This window comes from Bombus pascuorum, chromosome 8, assembly GCF_905332965.1.
Source record: "Bombus pascuorum chromosome 8, iyBomPasc1.1, whole genome shotgun sequence".
Classification (NCBI taxonomy): Eukaryota; Metazoa; Arthropoda; class Insecta; order Hymenoptera; family Apidae; genus Bombus; species Bombus pascuorum.
Genome location: NC_083495.1, coordinates 12,507,848 through 12,531,954, shown reverse-complemented (window position 1 = coordinate 12,531,954; position 24,107 = coordinate 12,507,848). Strand labels below are relative to the sequence as shown.

Below are 24,107 nucleotides of genomic sequence, written 5' to 3'. Positions count from 1 at the left end.
GTCATTATTTACAAATCTATTTATTTCCGAACTATTACTAACCACGTGTAAAAATGTCAGCTTTGAATCTTCTAAAAAAAGATGATACTTTGATATTTATAGTTTCCTGAGAAAACAATGTCACGCTTTTGGTACGCGACATTTAGTTGCCCCTAAATCGTCATCTGCATAGGTGTAAATCAAATCCTCGAAACGAATGCCAAATCTATGTCACGCCGAATTTCAGCGATCTGTTTTTTCGAGCAGAAAATTCTTTTGTTCTTTTGTAAACGCGTACGAAGTGTACATTGTTCTTGTGGACAGATAAGCCACTCGTTCGTTCCCCATATTCCACGATGAATGACGTTACTGTATCGGAGACAGCACGCGTCGTATGCAGTTCACTAAGTCATCCGCCCGCTTGTTCCTCTCGGCCTCTTCTTTTTCTCTGCTTCCGTTTATCTCCCGGTGCGGCCGGTTATCGCGGTACTCCGTCTGTTTTTCCGTTTTTCAACGAAACGCGGACGAATAATCGACTTGCACACGCGAATCGCCGACGTGATTGCGAAAATGTCCGGTTTCCGCCGCGTACAATAGAAAATTTTAGACCGAGCTTGTTGTACAGATCTCCCTTTTACTTTCTCAAATACGTCAACACGGATCCGTTCCGTGGAATTTAATTTCTTAGTCATTTAATTAATTCGCGAGAATCCTTTCGATACAGCAAACAAGATTAGAAGAGGATTTATAGGTGAATAATATTAACGATTACTTTACTGAAGACTCAGACTGAAGATCGCAAGAAGAGAGAAAATAAAAGAAAACAAGAGAGCAGAAATAGATAAATAAATAAAAGAAAATTAAATAAGATTTTCCCCTTTGAAATGCTAATAATGCCTCAGGAAACGAGTCTGTGGTTTATGAATTCCACAGAATTTGTTCATTGGCTAATAATCTTTTTTTTAATTAACGATTTTTTTCTCCAGATCTCTGAAACAACAGTAGATATACTTCTTTTGAAAAAGTTCCTATAAATTGGTTGATAATTGAAAGGAAAGAAATAAATATAAAATATGACAATAACAATATACATTTAATATAATAGTATCTATATTTTAATATTCTGTTCACATGGTATACAATTTCTCTTGTTTTCTGTTTTCATCATACTAATAATTTCTATCTCCACGTGATTAAATTGTTTTGCGGAAGAGAAGAAATTGATCGCATTATGACTTAGTACATGTATTGGTGAGATTAAGGCCTTGCTGTATTGTTTAATGGCATATTTCATCGAGCTAGTAAATAAGGGGATATTGCAACACTAAAAGCGTTGAAGATTAATATAACAGGAACAAAGCATTTATAGGATATCTAAATTTAATGAACAGTCAGAATTAAAAAGAAAAAAAAAAGATATTTAATTACACAACAGTTTATTATAATATAATTTATTAAGCATATAAAAATTCAGTATATAAATTGTTACAAGCAGATTAACAATTGCAAAGACAATGCTATGTCTACGTTAGAAAACGAAAAAAAGATGAATAAAAATGAATTGTTTCTGGAATTAAAATCTGGAATAAATCGTACGGTAATGAAATATAGATGGTTCTCCAATATTGCCAGACAGTCATCTCATGCCAAACCAGTCATCTGGTTTGGTTAAGCTCGTAAGGTTCTAATTTTGAATTAATTGCGCCAAAGTAGAACTATATACAAATATCTTTAAGCGTAGCACGTTTAGACGCACGCATGGTTGCCTGTATTTGCGAAGTTCTCAAACACGGCACACGACAAAAGAGTAATTAACTCTATTCGATGGCACAAGGTCCAGCCCTGTAGCTGTATTTACTCGGTTGTTTCATTGTAGTTTATACCTTGACGCGTTCCATGTATCGTGCGCTTTAGATTAACCTTCATTTAGTTTTCTTACTTTCCTTTGAATTATTACAGTACTCTCCAAGTTGCAACATGTTAATAAAAGAGGAATTAAGAAGAACTTTAAAAACCTTATTCGTCGAAATTTACTGGAACAAAGAAATTATCCCGAAACAAAAGAAAAGAATTTTTATTTTTATGCTTCGTTAAATATTAAATCTGAAATTAAAAGACAATATAGATTACTTAAAATAAAGGTTAATTAGGATATAGATTAATAAATGTAGATTAATTAAGATGGATTGCGCTAATACTTAATATAGAGTGTAAATTTGTCTGTAATCTCGAATGGAACGAGAGGTTGCGGTACACGTTTGATTTCGTGGAAGGAGCTGATCACAAGCAACCGGGTGGCGTCAAATTCATTCACGCTATTATAACGTAAAACGATAATACAATGTGACGTAATTATTGTTTTCTCTTTTCGATAGGGAAGTAACACTATCGTCTCACCCACATCCCAGTATCTCGTCCCTTTCAACTTACTGCAACGTTTTAAAGAATTTAGCGAACACGATAGAGAACGATAATTCTGCAAATAGGGAAATCATTTCGTTCTTTAAATTTGCAAATTTGTTTTGTGATTAACAGGAACTCGAGTATCTGTCTTATAAGCAGCGATAAGAGCACTCTGATTCACCTTCTTTTTCCACGTGATTCATAGAAATTAAAAATATTTGTCAAAGCTAATACACAATTAAAAGACAATAAGCTTTGATAATATCAATTTAACTCGCTTATTCATGAAAACGGTGCTTAAATCTTTACTATCTAAACATTTCCTCTATATGATTTATAAATATGAAAAATACACGCGTAAAAATTTGTAATCAAACAACAGCAAGCAGAGTATCTGCATCGACAGAAGGATAAGAATAACAACTTGACTCGTCTTTTCGTGAAAATGATGCTTAAACGTTAACTATCAAAAGTCCGAAGGATCTCCGTAAACGTGATTTACGAGAGCGAAAAACAGTAGCCAAAATGAGTGGCTGAAAAAGCAACGAGGCACATCAATCTGCGTAACGGAATAACGCAGCATCAAACGTTATTATCGCGGTTTAAATCTCGTTGGGTGAAAATATTTCCATGTGGATAATCGTGGCATCGCGTCGTCTCGTAATTGCAGCCAATGGCCCATTGTTTCTTGATAAAGAGACTCGTCCACTGAATCATCCATGACCCGAATTGCACGATTTCGAACAGTTTCTACCTTCTCTTGTTATTACGGTAGAATTCAAAATTCCAAAACCTCCATAAGACCAGAATTTTGTTCGTTCGCTTGCGCTCCGCTGTAAAAATCTCTGTGGGAATATAAACTTCGTCCAACTGGAATTATTCTCTGCGCGTTCGCACGCGTCATTATACCTCTGTAACTCGAATTCAGAGAAGCTGCTCGACCTCCGTAAGTCGAAGTTACCATGTACCATCCTCTGTCTGCCTCTCTCTCTTCCACGGAAACCATGTATATACATTTCGTCTTTTGTCTAGCGCTTGTTCCTCCCGTAGATACCATCCGAAAGCCAAAATCTGTATGCTTTGCACGTGTAAGTTGAATTTTCGTTCGTTAAGTCTGCTTTACTTGAAAGCTTCGATAAGCGAAAGCCACCGTAACTCGAAGATTTAAACTGTTCCCTTAAGATTCGAGGTTTCGCTGCAGTTGCGTTATTCTGCACGATAATCTTATTGAACGATCGATGTATCGAGGCCGCGTGAACGACGACGCAAAGATCACGTGGACGATCCACGAGCATTGGTTCATCGAGAATTGACTTCTACAGATGGTATTCGATATCTTGGATGAGTAATCGTTGGCCAATAATGGGGCCGTAGCGAATTTTTATCGACTCCACCTGAACCATTTGCCACGCCATTCGTCGATTTGGCCAGTGTTCCCGTTAAATCGTGGCTATTTGTTATCCACTCTCCAAACAAGTCGCTCCTCCTCCAATGCTATTATCCTATCGGTCGATTATTTTTAGGTACATATCGTCGGAAAATCGAGGGCTGGTTTAAAAAAGGAGATGGATAATTTTACTTTGTGTACACGTATAATAGACTATATTTTTCATTTTTCTCAAACATTCTATGACTTTGTTTTCCGTGAGTACTGTTCGCCCTCACTCCAAATTTCAAAACATATTTTATCGCTCCTTAGGCTGTCTGTAGCGTTAACGTTCAATTCTTAAAGTAACATAGTATTTTCGGTAGCCTGACTATGACGTATCTAACTTAAGAAATACGAAATCGTAAATGGTGTATGGCAGCGGATAAGTTGCACGTTTAACACCGCGTCAATGATAAACACCGCCGAAAGTGTCGAGAATATCAGAGATTTTTGTAAGAAAACTTTCCTTCCAACACCATTCACGTGTCTCGTCGTGGCTAAAAAATTGCAGATCCAAAGAACAGGAAAATTTATCGTAAAAAAATGGTTGAAAGATAAAAACAAAAGAGAGAATGTCTCGATGATAGGAAATATTCGAAATTTTTAGGAATGGAGCCGCGTCCTGTTCGCAATAATGCCAAATACTTTTAGTATAAATCTCGAAGCGGCGAATTATCCTGTGCGTTTGGTACATGTACTTTTCTTCGTTGACCATTACGCGATTTTCAAGCGTTTCTCTCGAATTAATCGACGAAGTTGATACGACCGATTGGACGACATTTAGCCCGCGGCCAATTGGTGCGCGCGTCCCATTGATTGGCTGGTGCGTACACATAATACCGTGGAATAACGGTGCCATTTGTGTTCAATCACGAACGTTGCCGAAGATTTACCGCCATCGAAGTTGTTCCCATTTGCGTCGTTTGGAAATTGCTACTTAATACGCCATTGTAAAATGCCTCGCTGCTTCCTCGTTTTTTTCGGAGCACGATGCATCCTTCTCGTTCGTGGAAATAAATACTTGGATCGATGATATACGTCTTTTAGATCGTCTCTTTTCCAGCATCGTTTGCAAATTGCTATTTGATACACCGCAGCAAAACGGTGTATTTTATGCTTCGCTGATTTCAACGTTTTTTCGCTTCACGATCGATCTTTCACGTTTGTAGAAGCAACGTGGTTTTTTGATCGACGATCAGATTGACGATATCTTTATGCAAATTTAGCAAGCAGATCAAGCTGCGAGATAAAAGGTAACAGATTCGATTTTGCCAATATATTATTGCGAGTTATACGAAACATTTTGAGACATTGGCATTGACCTTTTAAAACATCGATGAGACGACCATCAGGATTATACCGATAGAACCGGAAACGAATGTGGAAATGTATAAATAGGAGTTACAAGATATTTATTGCGATAATGCACTTCATAGAAGTCAGCAAAATATGTCAAGAATCAAATTGTTCGTTACCTAGGACGAATAACTCGTTCTACTTTCAGAGACCATCTTTGGCACGAATTCTACCTTTAGGTCTAATTTTGTGCAAAATATATTTGCAGGGAACTCATTCTACGTAGATTTCCAAATTGCTTTCAAATTTCATCGATACGATCACGACAAATCGCGTCTCGCTACGTATACTAATAAGACGTACAAACGAATATAAATTTATATAACAATGCAATACGAACATCCTACGTTTCTACCGTACGGTAAATATTCAAAGTACATTGTCGCGTGCCAACGCACTTCGTCGTAAATCGAATTCTCAAAGGGGTCACCACTTTTCTTAATTTTGTAAAATATCAACCCTAAAGAACTCTGACCAACGTTTATCTTGCGCAACTTCATATTGTCATCTGTAGAAAACAAAAAGCTATTACGAAGAAAATTGATGAGATTACGCAAGATATGCACCGATCAAAGTGCTCCGGCGCTTTTCAAATTCAAGAAATTTCAATCAAGTGGAGTCAACCGCTTTGGCCTGCGAGTGTTTCGAATAAAAGAATCAAAGTGAACGCCGACAAGATGGCGCGATGTCCATATGGGAATGAACCCAAAATGAAGAGTATCATCGGCATCACGTGCACAGTCGTATCGTTGGAACACGCTGACCGACGATGCGTTAATAGAGCAATCTTCGTCGAAGAGCAGCTCGTACAGGGATCGTTTCTGGTCGGGCACGCGGTGCGAGCGTCGCCACGAAAGTCGTCGAGAAGTGGTTTGAACGTTGTGGAAGATGGCGGCCGCGCCCTATCAGGCTCAATGACCTCTCCGACAAATCGTTTACTTCGCACGCGGTGGCGGCGTCAGCGGGATAGACGCGCCGCGCCGCATCTTCGGCGCCGTGCGAACGCGCCTTTATGGCCTGTGTGTGATCCACGTTGCTCGAGTGACGTAAGCGCGTTCTCATCCTTCTCCCTCGACCAAGGTGTTGCCCAAACCTAAAGTTCACCGGGGCCCTTTTTTCTCTCTTCGTTCCTCCTCCGTTTTGTGATTGTACGCCGAATACGCCCATCATGGCTCCTGTTTCTATAACCCTTTTGTCTTCATCATTTGGAACGTCCTTCGCTTTGATTAAATATCCCGCGTTAGCGGATTTTTTTTATTCGATTATCTTCTTTTCTTGCGTTGTTAAACGAGTTTCGTTTGCTTTGTGAAGCATTTCTTGAATCATTTGGTGTTTGTATCGTGGATGTGGAATTTCTTCTCATTCGATCAAGTTAAGTCGTTTTTTCTTTTTTTAGGATTGTTTGCTTTTCTGATGCGAACCTAATTGATCTTCATGGATGTACGTATGTATATATTAGGTTGTCCGGAAAGTGTCTTTCCATGTTTTTTACAACAGTACCAAGTCTGTGAAATGTCGCGGTGTTTATCTTAACGGAACAAACTGGATCGTACGTAATTCGACAAAATAATATAAAACAAAAAACGTTGTGCATCTATCGTTTCCTCATAAAACGAAAGAAACTTTTCGGACAACTTAATATATGCTAAGATTGGATGTTAATCCTGTCTTGCAAGTTCACATTTTCGGTCCTAATCGAATGATTTTTACGAAGACACTAATTCAATGGAAGCGTTTCTATACATAAACCTTCCTTTCTACATACGCGAAGACGTATCTTTATCCATAGATTACAATGACAAATATCACGTGTTTGAGGCTAGAAAGACTTTTGCTGTTACTTGTAAGAAAAATATAATACGCTCGAGCTTCTTTGCTTCTAAAAATTTGGGAACGATAACGTACAAATTAAAATTAAAATTAAACAATACAAAATTCGCTGTAAAGAAGTCGCTTTTTGTAAAAAAGAGTCTAAAAAAATATACATTTGTCAACGAATCGCATCATCTTTAAATATGCAAATTATCTTTAAGCTCCGAATTAATTCGAATCTCGCGTTTCTCATACAGAAACGGTAAACTTTTTTCAGTAAAATAACGCTGTATTCCACGATATCTATGCTAATTATCAGCGAATTATAATACCGCGATACTAAAGGTGAAATTCCTCGAAGACCAAGAGAACGATCGGTCTCGTTTCCTCTGATAAATAGTTAGCTCGAACACGGACCACGTAACTGCGATCTTTAAAAATAGAAACAATGAGACACGCGGTTTGATGCAGCGGTAGACATTGGCACGTCGTCTACAGTCTAGAGAAACTAAAAGAATCGAACCAGTCGTTTTACCGAGGAATTACGAGAGAAATTCGCACGATCGTTAACCGATACACGTGTCTTTCCGCTAAATAATTATCGCGCCAAGCGTGACTTCTTCGAAATGCTTGGAGAGAGCATAGGAGCAAGCGTTCATCGCCACGTGACAAATTGCTCTCCATTTAATTTCTGATGGAAAGCCAGAGGAAACTCTGTCCATGGCGTATATCTTGTCGAAATTTATGGCAAATGTAGCCGAAGATGATGAGAATATCACGAGATTATCCTTTTTGTAAAAATAAAACTTTATCGAAGATTTATTGCGTTCTGTAGATCGATCAATTAAATATATTCGTTTGGTCGCGAGAGAATAAAATTGAAAGTTTTTCAAATTTATCGTAAAATCTACTATTCTTTGTGTCTCTTTTTAGGACACGTGAATTTTTCGAAGCAAACCATTTGTTTCTTAAAAATCAAACGTTAGTCGTAAACCTTGTTTTAATGAAATCAAGCGATTGACAGGAAGCGGAGTTGGTCGCTTCTGAGAGTTTTTAGTATCTACTTACCCATCTATAGTATTTTCTCTAGTATCTACTATTGTCTATCGATTATAGTAATCGAGAAGACAAAGGATACAGAATCGTATCATCTTACGTAAAAATCAGTTAAAAAGTTTGTTTTAATGAAATCAAGCGATTGACAGAAAGCGGAGTTGGTCGCTTCTGAGAGTTTTTAGTATCTACTTACCCATCTATAGTATTTTCTCTAGTATCTACTATTGTCTATCGATTATAGTAATCGAGAAGACAGAGGATACAGAATCGTATCATTTTACGTAAGAATCAGTTAAAAAGTTTGTTTTAATGAAATCAAGCAATTGACAGAAAGCGGAGTTGGTCGCTTCTGAGAGTTTTTAATGTTTATTTACCTGTCCATAGTATTTTCTCTAGTATCTACTATTTTCTATCGATTATAGTAATCGAGAAGACAAAAGGTACAGAATCGTATCATTTTACGTAAGAATCAGTCAAAAAGTTTGTTTTAATGAAATCAAGCGATTGACAGAAAGCGGAGTTGGTCGCTTCTGAGAGTTTTCAGTATCTATTTACCCATCTATAGTATTTTCTCTAGTATCTACTATTGTCTATCGATTATAGTAATCGAGAAGACAAAGGATACAGAATCGTATCATCTTACGTAAGAATCAGTTAAAGAGTTTGTTTTAATGAAATCAAGCGATTGACAGGAAGCGGAGTTGGTCGCTTCTGAGAGTTTTTAGTATCTATTTACCCATCTATAGTATTTTCTCTAGTATCTACTATTGTCTATCGATTATAGTAATCGAGAAGACAAAAGGTACAGAATCGTATCATCTTACGTAAGAATCAGTTAAAAAGTTTGTTTTAATGAAATCAAGCGATTGACAGAAAGCGGAGTTGGTCGCTTCTGAGAGTTTTCAGTATCTATTTACCCATCTATAGTATTTTCTCTAGTATCTACTATTGTCTATCGATTATAGTAATCGAGAAGACAAAGGATACAGAATCGTATCATCTTACGTAAGAATCAGTTAAAGAGTTTGTTTTAATGAAATCAAGCGATTGACAGGAAGCGGAGTTGGTCGCTTCTGAGAGTTTTTAGTATCTATTTACCCATCTATAGTATTTTCTCTAGTATCTACTATTGTCTATCGATTATAGTAATCGAGAAGACAAAAGGTACAGAATCGTATCATCTTACGTAAGAATCAGTTAAAAAGTTTGTTTTAATGAAATCAAGCGATTGACAGGAAGCGGAATTGGTCGCTTCTGAGAGTTTTTAATATCTATTTACCTGTCTACAGTATTTTCTCTAGTATCTACTATTGTCTATCGATTATAGTAATCGAGAAGACAAAGGATACAGAATCGTATCATTTTACGTAGGAATCAGTTAAAAAGTTTGTTTTAATGAAATCAAGCGATTGACAGGAAGCGGAGTTGGTCGCTTCTGAGAGTTTTTAATGTTTATTTACCTGTCCATAGTATTTTCTCTAGTATCTACTATTGTCTATCGATTATAGTAACCGAGAAGACGAAAGATACAGAATCTTACGGCGAGCGTAGGAGCGAATTAAAAAAATGATATAAATGATAAAAGAAAAAAGCAAGACGAAACAAAAATTTGGTAGATGTCATTAATTTCGCTATCGACAGGAAGCGTAGTTTCTTGCACCGACCGTTTACGACGTAAGAAAAATGTAGCGCACATTGCCTCCGTGTTTTGCAACACAGTTCTTAATATTCCTTTACCGCGATAAGATAAATGATGCAGCAGTGGCACGGAGCAATGGATCGTATTTCAATTGCGAGAAATTTGATCGCGTTTTGTTGTGTTTTCTCTGGTATTTTCCAAGCTTTCTTTACTATTTTCTATCGATGACACTTTACAGATAAAAGTAGTCGAAATGAACGTAAAGCGTTGGATACTCGTCAAACTTTCGAAACCCATCGAAAAACTTGACTAAGACTTTCGAACCTATGAAGATTTTCAAGATTTCCAAAACCACCAAGATTTTCATGAGTTTTAAACTTCGGATCATGTCCGAGGCGATTCGAAGTGTCTCGCATCTTATCGCTGCTTCTGACCAAAGATGATTTCATCGAAATCAACGAACGCGGTTGTGGCTGATCGCGAACATAACCGAGATTTCTTGGATTTCCTAGAAATTCTCGTGACAATTGATCTCGCGGACGAAAGCCCACTTTCCGGAGGCAATCGACACGCTGCCACTTCATACGATAATCTCCGGAAACGTCTGTTGCGGTCTGATGGATCGCAACATCTCGAAATTAAATCCTAACTATTGCTACAAGCGAACGAAGAACAATTGCGAGAATAAAGAAAGAGAGAAACGAAAGATCGATAAGAGAATTAAGTATAAATAGAAATGAAACAATAGACAAGAGGAACTTTTTGATTGTCGTAAACGGATTAAGCTAAGAATGATAAAGCCAGTTTCTTTTTCTGATAACGAAATAGCATAGAAATGCGAAAAGAAAGGGCAATGAAACAATAAGAAGTCAGCTATTATTATATATATTTGTACATATTTTAATTATCCACGTATCGCATCTTACGAAAGAAATCTATACTTGGAGTGAAAAATTATAAAATTATCGCAAAATATAAAAAGACACGTAAATGGCGAATGAATTAATAATAGGAAATCTTTCATCAATAAGAGAACAAGATTACGGCTAATGGGATTTATCAAAACTGAGAAATAGACAGTTTTAATATCCAACGGCGAAATTCGTTGCCACGTGCCAATATTAATTAACTATGAATTTATGAGACGTTTTAAAAATAACGACTACATATGAGTACTGATTAACTGCGAATTTACGATATGTTAAACAAATACCATGTAGCAACATTAATCAACTATAAACCTACAACATGTTCGAGGAACAAATATTTCATTTTAAAAATTAAATCGACCCTCCGATTTAAATATCCTCCACCCCCTTTCTGTTTACTCAGGTTACCAGAAAACGGAACTGTCTCCTCGCAAACAACAATTCCTCGATTCACCGGTGCAATAGTTTCTCGATATCCACGTTGATATCGACATGGATCTGTCGCATTGTATTCCTGGTTCATAATCGGCTGGCAACAAAAATAATTTCGCCATAGGAATAACACAAAGAGCGACGCGATCTGCGATCGAAAACAAGAAAAACAAGCCATCGTTTTGTGCCTTTCAACTGAGAATTTTTCTACCTTTCAGTAGCGGCGTACCGCATTTCACTCTTCAACGAGGGAAAGAGAAAGAACAAGCACGCGCGAATAAAAATAAAATACGCCGCGGGTCGCCGATTCGCTGTGTTCGAATCGCAGTCGATTCGCGCGCGCCTCGCGATAAAAGCCGCATCAGAGGGGAAAGCCTTTGATACACTCGCTACGAACGGTGTAACGACGTCGTTAAAGCCGTTTACCTGCGTACCAAGGAAACCTCTATTTACGATTTTTCTTTGGTACGCGTTCGTTACAGTTCTACAAATACCTTGGGTCAATCTATGGAGAAACGTTTTGCTCCATTTATACGAATTTAACGGCGAATAGACGTTCCGGATTTTGTTTCCGTCAATGTTTCTCCGGTTCTGAGAATCTATTGATAAATTGGAAGAGAAGAAGAAACGTATGTTTGTATTTTTATCTATTATTTATTTATTTATTTGTTTACGAGTTTATTTTGACTCGATCCCGTTAAGGAGAAAGTCAAATTCGTCTCTGTGAATGATGGCGCAAAGTAATGCTTGTATAACGAGCGATTTTTTCTAACGCATTAAATTTCTAAGTAATATGTTAGAGTCCATAATAATGACGTAAATAGTGACGTCTGTATGAAGATAATTCAACACGAAGTTCAATATTGCAGTTAAAGATTGGTGACTATATTTTCGTTTGCTTTAGTTCGAAGTACCTTTGGTGTCGATATTTGCTCTTATATGTTTAGGGAAGTTGATATATATTTGTAGATAAAAAGCGGGAAACATTGATTAGAAAGTTTGTTCAAGGGGGAAAACTAATATGTATGTTAGCTTCATTAGCCTGATTTGGTTACTAAGGATTCTCAGAATTGGTTGATAAGTCGACTAAGGAAAAATGGAAGTTCGTGTTTTCGTAATTACAAATATGTGATGATTGCATGACAACGATTTCCTAATGAGTAACATTTCTAAATAATATCTAAGAAAGTACGTTTATGATAGCGACGAAAATACATCTGTACGAAGATCAATTTAAACCAAAATTCGATGTTACAGCTCAGAATTAATGAGTTAAGAATTAATTAGTATTTTTGTCCTTCTAGTTGAAGTATCTTTTATTCGTTCAAGTACAAAAACTAAAATGTTATTTTTATTAGTCTGATTTTCATGCTAGAGAAATGAGTTACATTAATTCTTTTAATTAGTAATTAATTTTCTTTTCCTCCTTCAGATAGGTATAATATCAATTTCATCCATCAAGAAGCATCGTTAGAAAATATAAAATCCCACAAATAACTGCAATATTACATTGCAAAATTATACACATTTAATAATTCCAACTAGACTGAATTACTTCGTTTCGTCCTATTCGATATCTGTTCGCTTGACACGCGGAGACAGAAAGATACTGCTATTGCTTAGAGAATGACGTTGATTGATATTACCTTCTGCACGAACCAACAGCCTAATCCCATTCTGCCATATCAAAATTCCATCGATCAGATGAGTATCTTGCAGATCACGAGATCGACGATCGAGTTGATCGCCTCGATGTTTCGAGGCGCATGAATCTGAGATTGCGTGATATTACTTACAATTTGCTTGGCCAGTTTCTGCATTCCGCTGACGTCACTTGATGGCGCATCCTCTTCCCTCGCTCTGACGGTCGCTGAGAGATACGCATCTGCACGCAGTCTCGATCACTTGGATGATCCACGCCTGAGATAACGTTCGTCTATCCTAGATCGATCTGTTCTGATCATTTCAAGAGGTCTGTAAAGTTCAAAACGAATTTAAGAAACCCGTTCCCGTAGTCGTCTATCGTATTTATTGCTCGTTTTGTTCTTGAAATCGACGCTGGTTTATCGCTTGTTTCGTACAGTACACGAAGAACGAGAATTTGTAAAAGTGTGCAATATCGACGCTCCTCTTTTACTTTGAAACTTGTTAACTTCTGACGAACTTTTCGTGAACTACGATAGCCTCGTTGTGAACTATTAAACGTTCTCGCTACGCGATTAACTTTTTATTTATTCGTTAGATGCGACGTTCGTTATTCTTAGAAGGACAGTTCGAAGGAAAATCGCGACCATCTCGCTACAAACTGTATTTAGTGTCTTCTCCTTATAACAGGTGTGTTTCAATCGACTGCACCATCGGAATTCTATTACGGAAAACAAAATTAAAAATTCGATAATCCGCATTCTGTAAAAATCAACATCGTTTTATCGTATCTTGTATTTTATCTAATAGAAAATTGTATATTCTCAATGATTAGAAAAAGTAGATTTATTCCTTTCTTTTTCCTTTTTAAGAACACCTGTACGATAACAGTTTATTCAACGATTATAATCTCGAAGCAGAAACGCTTCAAAAATCGTACCACTGTAAAAAATCGATAAGTTAAACGCGAAGTAATATTAGCTATTCAAATGATTAAAAGTATGTTAACCTCGGGGATAAACCTGCCTTTTTGATAACGTTTTATTAGAATTCGATAACGTTCTAGATACTCGTTTTATGAAAAGTCATGAAAATAGCGATCGAGTCGCCAGTTTCGTAACGATATTTCGCGCAACGTGATCGCGGTCGTTCTTTATCATCCGCGGCAATGATCACGGGATCTGTACGCCGCTTTTCAAGCCTTCACCAACATAATCGAGATCCTCGAACGGTACTACGTATAGGAGGAAGGCAGGAAAGGTCACGGCTCTGACCCATTTCGACGTTTTATCGGCCTACTACGCGAGCAAAGTTCGCGTCTCGCGGTGCACGAACTGGTCCGCGCTTCGTGGAACGAGATTACACGCATACGTGACTTCCGTTTTCTCGCCTCTTGTTTTTCCACCAAACGTTCTGCCCTCCTTTATTTTCCTCTCTTTTATTTTATTATTCTAGGCGCGGTGGAAATTTCAAAAATCGCGAAATATTCTCGAGATTTGTGAGCTGTGAAATCGAATAAATATCATTGGAGATGTTTAAAAGACTAAACGAAGATTGACGTGTGTATGTTTGATTATTGTACATATATCTATGTATTATGTTGTGCCAAAAGTTCCTTTCGTTTTATAAGGAAATAATAGATGCATGACATTACTTGTTTCATATCGTTTTTCTTTACATTATTCTTATTGTTGTCTTATTATTGACATTATTGTTCTATTGGAACAAAATGAATGGATTCAGTAAAATAATATAAAGAATATAATATGAATGTTGTGTGTTTATTATTTTTTTATAAAACGAAAGAAACTTAGAGGACAATCTAATGTATCATCAACACAAGTCTACAGGTGTCTGTAGAGATTTATGGAAATATTGGCAAAAAATTTGAAAGGTAAAGATCGACGTGTTTATGTGTTATTAATGTGTACGATTATCGAAGTATGGTACAAAATGTATTATTTGATTGTAGATGTAAACGAGCTGCGATTATCGGATAAGTGTTTCAACAAGATTTATAGGAACAGTGGCAAAGAATTCTGTGTGAAAGTAAAACTTGAGAGTAGAAGCTAGTATATTCGTATAATTATTAAATTAAAAACAAAATTCTCCTAGTATAACAATTTTATTGGGTCAATACATTTTTTGGAACGATAAAAGTAAAATTTATTACAAATTACGCGATAAATAATGGGCTTGAGAAAATATTTTCTTAAATCTTGGCGAATGACGCTATATTGGCCATGGATTTCACAGAATTGAAATTTATTTCAATAGTTGGCCTTTGAAAATATTTTGCGATATTCTTGTTTATATAGAGATAGTGGCGAGAAAAACGTTTATGGTATATCTGAGTTGTATAAAGTGCATTCTTCAAGGTAACTCTTTATAAAATAAATAATCTAAATTCGCCTTCAGTCGTCTTCATAAATTAACCATTAACGAGCAACGAACAAAACATCCACGCATCTTCCGATATATTAATCGTCCATGGATAGAACAAGTCGTCGTTTTTTAATAAAAATTGATTTTCCACGAAATGTATTTCCGAATGGAATTTCAGTCACGAATTCCTCTCCCCCAATTTAGCGTTTGTATCGGGAAAAGTTTGAAATATTCGACTCAACAAACGACTGTAATGCAACAAAAAAACATCAACGAGTATCCTGGAATTTTCGTGCAATTTTTTTGGAAGCCTGGAGCGATAAAAAATATTCGAACACGAGAATTGAAACCATCGATGACCTTCGTCAGGAGGAATTTTCGTGAACGCGTTCGAACGATTCTCGTGCAGAAGCTGGCGAAAGTGTTCGACTATGTAGGCTGACTCACGACGAAATTTTATCTTGGCCGGCGATTTGCCAAATATCGAATCGTCGCTTGTAGCTTTCAGTAGCTTTCTCTTAACTGAAACGATACTTTCGTCCTCCGATTCCTCTTGCTCTTGGTCCATGTGGACTGCCAAGGAAAATTCGTTTAGACGCGGTTGACCACGGTACACGTAGTGGAAGAAGCGTCGCGGTGTTTGTATCGATTACTCGTTAAAACCTTCACATCGTCGATGTTTATGCAATGTTTTTGTGGCTGAGGAAAATCGGAGCTGTGGGATTTTTCAGTGGCAACCGCGAATATTTAATCGTTCGTTCGATTTATCAGAGGCGTTATCGCCCGCGATAGTTTGGCACACTTGTGACGAAAATAACTGGAACTAAATGTTTGGAGTTTACAAGTTACAGTAGCGGACAAAAGAAAATTTATAAAATAACGAATAAAATAAAAAGATGTTATAATTTTACAAAATGAACTTATATTTAATAAGAACAACGAATTAATATAATAAAATCCTATGGAATAAACGACCGTTACCATAACAAGTAAACAATTTTTAGTAGAAAAATTTGCTATAAAATTCGCGATGTATAGATTAAAAATTTTTTTCTATCCATTGTATTTTCATTTTCCATTGTGTCATATTATCATTCTCCCATTTGATTATTAAGCGATGATAAAATAAGAAAATCAATAAAAACGTATCATGTTTTTCTCCCGTGATCTTCGAACGATGTAGTTCTTTTTTCTACGGTGTGTTTGATAGCAGATTAAAAATACGCTTAATACGTTAAAAAAAAAAAAAAGACGCATGTTCCGTCATTTCCCGGGTTAAAGAGTGCTCGGGACATTTCGCGGATGTATATTTATGAACGTCGACCGAACGACGCAGAATGTGTAGTGGTACCGTCTTCAATTGGTCTCGTTCACGAAGACATTCGCGTCTCACATTTTACACTGATCATATCTTAAAGCTCGCTACAAACGGTATTCGATATCTTCTAGATTTTACCGACGTCGTTCCGCTGTGTCTTGTCATCGAGCTCGTATAAATTTTTATGCCCCATAGTTGCTCTATTTCCGGTTTACAATAGGGTGTAACCATGTTTGCCTTTGATTGACGCTGTTTTCTTAAGCAACGCGGTTTCGGCAAGTACGGAGAAATTTACACGATTGTGGTAAAATAAAAAATTTATTATTAACAGAGAGCAAATACAGAAGAAAAAAATATGAGTCATATTTTCCGATTTTTATAAAAAAGATAATTTCAGAATTCGATTCTGTATTATTAAAAATAGTTTCGAATTAACCACGCACTGTATACTTTTTGCATATTCAATAAATGTATGTTATATGCAATAACATACAAAATAAAGATTACAAAAATCATAATTTTTAACGGTTGAAACAACTCTCCATTCGTGGTCTATTTTTTCTCCACTTTTGTTGTATTCCTATGGCCGTAAAAGTGAAAATTTGCACAAAAATCCTTTCCATTCTGAAACCATATTCTAATGATAAAATTAACAGGTGATACAGTCATTATACAAAAAAGTAACTCCAACCTCGTAGCCACGGTACTGTACAACAAACTTACTACTGTAATAAAACCACTCTCTTATCGCACTCGCCGGCAAATACTTAAAATCTCCTTGCCTATGTCCAGAGAGATATAAATTTCCGCGAAAATCCTTTGCCCTAAAATCCCACTCTGACGATAAAATTAGCCCGTTGATCCAATGAACACCAAACTCCGTAAAAAGAAAGTAATTCCAAATTTTTAATCGCGATACAAAGTACGACAAACTTGCCTGTACACACGCTCTCTTATCACGCTTCGCAGCAAAAACGAAAACCATTAAAAAGCGACGCTTCCAAAGAGACGAAAAAACCCATAAAACGAGGCAGAGCCTATCTCTCGCGAGCACGAAAACCCCTAAAACGCAACCGCGTCCATGACAACCTTATACAATCGCGTCTCTATGGTCTGTTATCGCACACCAATATACACTACGCCATATACGTGAAAAAAGAAAAAAGGACAAAAAAAAAAAAAAAAAAAGAAAAATAGAGGGACTAAGGGTGTTGGTTAAAGAGAGAGGGGCAGAGTGGAAGCGAGATATAACGTGGTGCACGTGTGTGGCTGTTGTTTCAGGTTGCAGCGAGGACGAGGCAGCAGGTGTCGTGAACGCGGAGGTGGGCGGAGGTTGCGCGGCCGGGGCGCCAACCACAGGAAGTGGCGTTGGAGGTGGTAGCGGCACAGGTAGCGAAGCCGGTGGTGGTGGTGGAGGCGGTGGTGGAGCAGGAACAGGAACAGGAGGAGGCGGAGGAGGCGTCCGTGGTGGCGGCGGCAGCGGTGGCGGCGAGGGCGGATCGACGAAGCAGGGTGGCGAGAAGTGTCCCCAGTGCGGCTTCCTCTGTCGGGACGTCCACGTGCTTCAGCTCCATCTCGAGGACACGCACAAGACCCCGTACGCCATCGACAAGAACGATCTCAACGCTCAATTCCCTCAAGTGGTGAGTGAAACTAACGTCAAGGACGAGAGGACTCCATTGTTCCTTGTGTATTATTGATCATGCGCGACCGGCCTGCGAATTTTCCATTTTATTCGTCTGTCCTTTTCTTGGCTTTGTTTGGTCTTCCTTTTTACGTACAGTACCTTCTATTCCCTCTTTGCTCTTTGTAGGACAATTTCGATATATATTTGCTGTTTTTCCTTTCTTCTTTTTCTGAAATTCTGTTTTGATAGGAATGATATTAACGACGACAATGGGGGAAGAGAGAAACAAGGAAATTGGGTTTTGAGATAGAGTTGACGAAGGGATTGACGAATATTTTTTTTTGCGTAGAATCGTTTCTTTCTTTGTTTCTCTTTAGAAACCATTTTCCCTCGCCCTTTACAGCCTTCTCTTTCATTTCTCTTGAAAGGAATGATATATTCGTTATGAGATGACGACGAAGAATAGCTTGCAAAAAAGGAAGTTGAAACGTAGTCGATGATATTCTTTCTTCGTTTTTGTAGATGGATACTCTTCTTCGTTCTTCTTGTTCTTTCTCCTCCTTCCCCTTCTTTTTCTTTCTTCTTTTTAATTTTCTTTTAAGAAGAACGGTATTGGTTACGATGACGAAGAATGGTCTGTAAAAGAAGGAAGGGAATTGGGTTGTTGAAAGTTGAGAGGTAGTTGACAATAGAGTTTTATGAACGAGTAGCTCGTGAAATTGAGATTGCCTTTTATATTACATATTTATACGCTGTTGTTTTAGTAGGTTTATTTCTTGCCTATTTTTATAAGTAGACGTAATACACACTGGATGCACGATTCGTCATTGAGTTTATGTAAAACAGTACACTGGTCGGCGCACCTGTGCGATTATAAGATTCAAAGTAGCTCGTTCTCGTGATTAAATACTCGATTCTGCTTTGACTTTACTTTGATATTTCAGCTTGCCTTTGTTACTCTTCGCAGTTGACGGTCCCGGTTGAAATTATGGTTTAAGAACAAAGAGATTTTTCATGCTATTCTAATTACGCCGAGAATTTCCACTGTATCACAATTATCGTATTAAAGGAAATATTAAATTTATTAAAAATTCTACAAAATTACAAAGAAATTATGGAAATGAAATTATAAGCATTCTTTAAATAGTAACTTTAAATAATAAAAGAAATTTTTACATATAATTAGTTAATGAAAAGATATGTATTTATTAATAAAGATCGAATAAACACGATGAAATTAATCGATAGATTTTTTCCAGTCCTGCAGGGTGTGCAGCAAGACTTTTGCTAACGTCTACCGACTCCAGAGGCACATGATCAGCCATGATGAGAGTGCCGTGCTTCGTAAGTTTAAGTGTCCCCATTGCGAGAAAGCCTTCAAGTTTAAGCATCACCTCAAGGTACTACGAGTGCACCCTTATTTTTCATTTCTCATTCGTACATCGTTATTTCCGTTCTTTGCTTTCCTTTTCATAATCTATTTTCACACAGCACTGCCTGACTTTGATATAGTTTTCTCCTGTAACCGAAACGAATGAACTCTTCCAAATAGAATTTCTCTGTATATAATTTCAACTTTCTGTGTTTCGTTTTTTATTTTTTATTTTTCGAAGAAAAAGAAAAAAAATATTGTACGTAGAATGCATCGATTGACGTATTTGCACCGCAACGAATATTCCTCGAAGTTAATTTTATTCATTTTTAGTTGATAAACGCTAATTCACGCTAGACTGCGGTTATTTATGCAGATTCGTAGTTTCGTTAATACAATACAAAGAAACAGATCGTTACATTCGTTTCAAATATCACACCTTAATTTGCAATATTTTATAGAATTCAAAGTATTTCATAAAATCGATAATAAAAAGAAAGATCAATTAGAACGTTCGTTATCACTCGATCTTTCGTATGATATAGAAAAATGTTGTATATTATCGTATCAAGTGCATTTTGTTACAGTTTCAAATTTCGAAATTCGATCGAATGGATAAAAAATTCACGGTCTAGCGATTGCATCATCGACTCATATATAATTTCCTTTTTTTTTTCTTCTTCTAATTTCAATTTCAATTGTCATCTTTATCTTTGTTCTCAGGAGCACCTCCGCATTCACAGCGGTGAAAAGCCATTCCTATGCAACAACTGCGGCAAGCGCTTCTCCCATTCGGGCTCGTATTCGAGTCATATGACCTCGAAGAAGTGCCTGATAGTAAACTTAAAAAAATCCAGGCATACGAATGTGAGCAACGTGGATCGCGGGCCGAAAAAGGCGCAACAACCCCTGCCGCCGGGGCGGCGCGAGGTCGATCTGCTCGCGGCGAATAATAACACTTTCCTCCCTATTCTGCCGAAGCTTTCACCCTCGGATTATCAGGAGATACAACGGGAAGGAGCGGGTGAGGGTCGATAACGCCATTCTATTTCAACCGCAATCGTCGTCGTGCACCTTGAACGATCCGGCTCCGTGAACTCGATTCGTAATCGAATCCTAACACAAAACACAGAATTCTGCTTTCAATCCTATTTAGAGTTTACGTCATTTGGAATCGAATATCGACGTTGTTGAAATTTAATCGTTTATAGAAAATTTCTAAGGCTTTTGTATTTAGTTAAATCAAATTATGGAATGAATATATGGAAGACGTATTATAACGCAAGACGGTAAATCTGCTTGCAATTCTATCGTAGTTTATGTCATTTAGAATTGGATACATTGTTGAAATTGAACCGTGTATAAGAATCATGAAAAAAATTCTTATTTTTGCTGTTAAATAGACATGGGATGTTTTAAAAGAAATTGTGACAAGATCCGAAACCTACAATTAGGCAAAACTCGTTCGAAAAAGTTCGAAATGTTATGTAGACGAGAGAGGATGATTTAAAGAAGATACAAATCTACAGATCATTGGTTTAGTATTTGTAATAATCGTGTATAATTGTTTGTTGTATTGAAAGAACAATCGACTCATGAATTAGGGAAATCTATAATAGAAGAAAATAATGATTTCAGGTATTTACGACATGCCGACCCTTCTGCCACAAATGATGGGCTTCGGCAGCTACTTTCTGCAGGCATCCTTGGGCAAGATCTTAAATCAGCTACATTCCAAGAGATTGGACGAGGTAGCCGAGAAATTTGAGTCTCATCGGGAGCTCATGAGCCCGTCGACGGCGGACTCTGAGGGCACGGAAGGCACAGAGGGTAAAGAATCACCAGCACCGACCGATCCTCAGGGTCTTGATGCGGTTCGACGTATCCTTGAAACGGTTAACACCTCCGTCACGAAGCAACTGCTCGAGGCGAACGTGAGGAAATTGTCCACCTCGCCGGCCACGATGAAACGAGAGTTCGAGGAGGATTATCAAGTAAGATCAGATCATTGTTTGTATTGTTACAAATATTGTGTAGTGGAGAAAGTTTAGTTTGACAGCGCAGAATTAAAGAAATGATTCAATTTTACAGATCCGTTCTTGCACGATTGGATTAACGTCATTAGCGAAATTTTACAAGTCGCGAATTACAAATGTTAATAGATATCCTTGCATAACAATGACAAGTTTGGTTTAATAAAACAAATGAAATTCTACGAGTAGGTTTTACGAATTACAAATTACCGGATTGTCAAAAGATTAGAAAATTGTAAAAACAGAAACCTACAATTCCTGAGTTGTCTATTTACTCTAATATCATGATTAGGTGATAAATTATAAGTGGACGCAGATATCGAGAAGTTCTAAAGTTAGTTATAGATTTATCTATAAATAAATTCGCGTGACGAAGAAACCAGGATTTGTAACAGTATTGTTAGATCTTTCTAATTCGATCGAGTTTGTAAAATAATGGGAAGAAACGAAGGAAAGAGTTTAGATTCTAAAGAGTGATTTATTAACGAAACTTTCCAATTCTGTTAACCACGTGGTTCTTTACTTCTTAATGCTGATTGACGTGTCGTAAACTCGTTAGACGAGTGTCATAAACAGTCTAAGTATAAGGCGAATGAGGTCGATACTCCTCCAACCCTTTGTAAGCCTACTCCAAGATTATATGAAGGTCATTATTTTGACACATAAATTCTCCTAAATATATTAATATAAAGAATAGATTATTACAATTTAATGGTCTATATAAAAGCATTGTAACAGCTACGTTTATTGGTTGAAGCAATTCTTAAGGAATCTTATTCCTTTGTTTTATGCTTTACACGTTCGTTCAAAAATTACAATTTGTGATGTATTTTAAAAAATCACGAATTTCTGCAATCAAACTAATAACAAAGATTTGAAGAATTCTCTTCCAGATTATTTTGTATCGCTTAATCGATCTCTCCTTATTCTCCATTGATAATTGACTTAACTATCACGATTCACTATTTCAGCCACAAAAAAAACACAAATTCCTTAATTAACGATGAATATATTGGCACAGGATCAAGACAGCGAGATGTCCAGCGAGATGGCACATTATCCAGACTGGTCAGCAGCGGATCAATATGATTCGCAGAGTGAAGGTTTGGCGGCGAAGCTCGAGGACGTAAATCAACCCAGTGCGAAATCAGGTTACAAGAGAAAAGCGGAGGATAGCTCGGAGGCGGACTCGGAGGACGAGGAGGATGGTACACAGACGCACAATGATAACGGAAGGAGAGTCAGGGCTAGATCGTTGATAGACGATGAGCAATTGGCTGTTCTCAAGGGTTACTATGCCATTAATCCTCGACCCAAGAAGGAGGAGATCATCATGATCGCCAATTACATCAATTTTCCTACTCGTGTCGTACAGGTGCATGTTTTTCCTCAAAAGATTCTCCACAAAAAAACCTTACCCAATTAACTCCTTGCCTTATGACTTTTTTTAAATGAACACTTGTTTTCCGTTGCTTTAGCACCATGTTCGAATTTATACATAATAATGTTCAGTTTGAAGAAGTGAAACTGAAATTAGCGTTGAAACTAAAGTTTGTTAAGAATAGAATCTTTATTTGTTTGAATTGGAACTATTATTGCTAATAATATGCTTTTAAAAGAATCATTCAGAATATGTCATGAATACGTTATTTAATGTTCAGGTTTGGTTCCAAAATTCCCGAGCGAGGGACCGACGAGAATCGAAGATACCAGCTCTAGTACCATTGGCAAATTCGACCAGTCAGACCGCGTACGAACAACCATTAGATTTGTCGAAGAAAGAAGCTCTCACAGAGACGGCGTGCAAAGACAATGAAACTATTTGTGTAAAATTCACATCATCGTCTCCCGTTGAACCGAAAAACGATAATGCGTCGTCGCATAATCAAGACACGGATGATCTGGAGGATTCGCCACTCGTTATTGACGAAGAGACCACCGATTCTGTAGAAACGAAACGTACGGCCCCGATGGGGGGAGAAATTGTTCCGAAGGTAATGATAACGCTGGTTTTAACGATTACTATTAAACTGCGAATATCTATGCATTTGTGAAAACTTTAAATCCAGTACTTTACTTTAAATGCGAAATATTTAAAGTCAAGTACTTGCTTATTTGTGTTTATAAAACTATGAGCTTGCATAAAAATTCCCAGTCTACGTATAATACAAAAATAAAGTACATATGGAAAATAATTAATAAGATAGTAAAAATGTGTTATATTAAAGCGGTGAGGAGCAAAGAAGTTTGCTGTTATGTTTTATATGCGTCTATTTTAATGTTGCATAATTTGTATGTTGAATATTGCTATGCTAAGTATATTATGAAGTTCCGTATTTGCAGAGTCAACCTCAGACAAATGTAAAGAACGAAAGTGAAAACGCGAGTCAACCAGAGGCTTCGCCAGCAGCGGAGATCGAGCAGGGTGTCTACTTCTGTGATCGGTGTGACAAAACATTCTCCAAGCACAGTTCCCTAGCAAGACACAAATATGAACATTCCGGTATGTATTTAAATGTTGCTCTCTTCATTTCTACACATTACAAATTAACATATAGAAAATTCTTATTTTTTTATATTTGAAACATTATTTAATAACGTTAATATTCAATTAGTAACCAGAGCTTCCCAAGCTTTTTAGGGGTCGAACCCATTTTCGAAAATAATAATTTTTCACGACCCACCCAAAAAGT

At 37.1% G+C, this 24,107-nt stretch overlaps 1 protein-coding gene and 1 long non-coding RNA gene across 3 annotated transcripts in view; one reads left to right on the top strand and one right to left on the bottom strand.

Annotated features, from left to right (window-relative positions):
* The window catches only part of LOC132909638 (zinc finger protein 1), a 35,752-nt gene that overhangs the window by 5,397 nt on the left and 6,248 nt on the right, over window positions 1–24,107 (top strand). Inside the window, exons 1-8 of one of the 2 annotated variants that reach the window (XM_060964568.1) lie at window positions 14,531–14,573; window positions 17,664–18,025; window positions 19,269–19,409; window positions 20,105–20,405; window positions 21,020–21,375; window positions 22,436–22,789; window positions 23,076–23,408; window positions 23,758–23,917. In XM_060964568.1, the coding sequence (XP_060820551.1) occupies window positions 14,546–14,573; window positions 17,664–18,025; window positions 19,269–19,409; window positions 20,105–20,405; window positions 21,020–21,375; window positions 22,436–22,789; window positions 23,076–23,408; window positions 23,758–23,917 (2,035 nt within the window). In that variant the 5' untranslated portion in view covers window positions 14,531–14,545. Of the gene's footprint in view, window positions 1–14,530; window positions 14,574–17,663; window positions 18,026–19,268; window positions 19,410–20,104; window positions 20,406–21,019; window positions 21,376–22,435; window positions 22,790–23,075; window positions 23,409–23,757; window positions 23,918–24,107 lie in introns of those variants that run through there. The other variant, XM_060964567.1, reaches the window with a different exon arrangement.
* On the bottom strand, window positions 12,365–13,506 carry LOC132909656 (uncharacterized). The gene is made up of 2 exons (XR_009658581.1): window positions 12,832–13,506; window positions 12,365–12,712 (listed from the first exon to the last, which is right to left on the bottom strand). It is a non-coding gene; the product is annotated as an uncharacterized LOC132909656 (long non-coding RNA).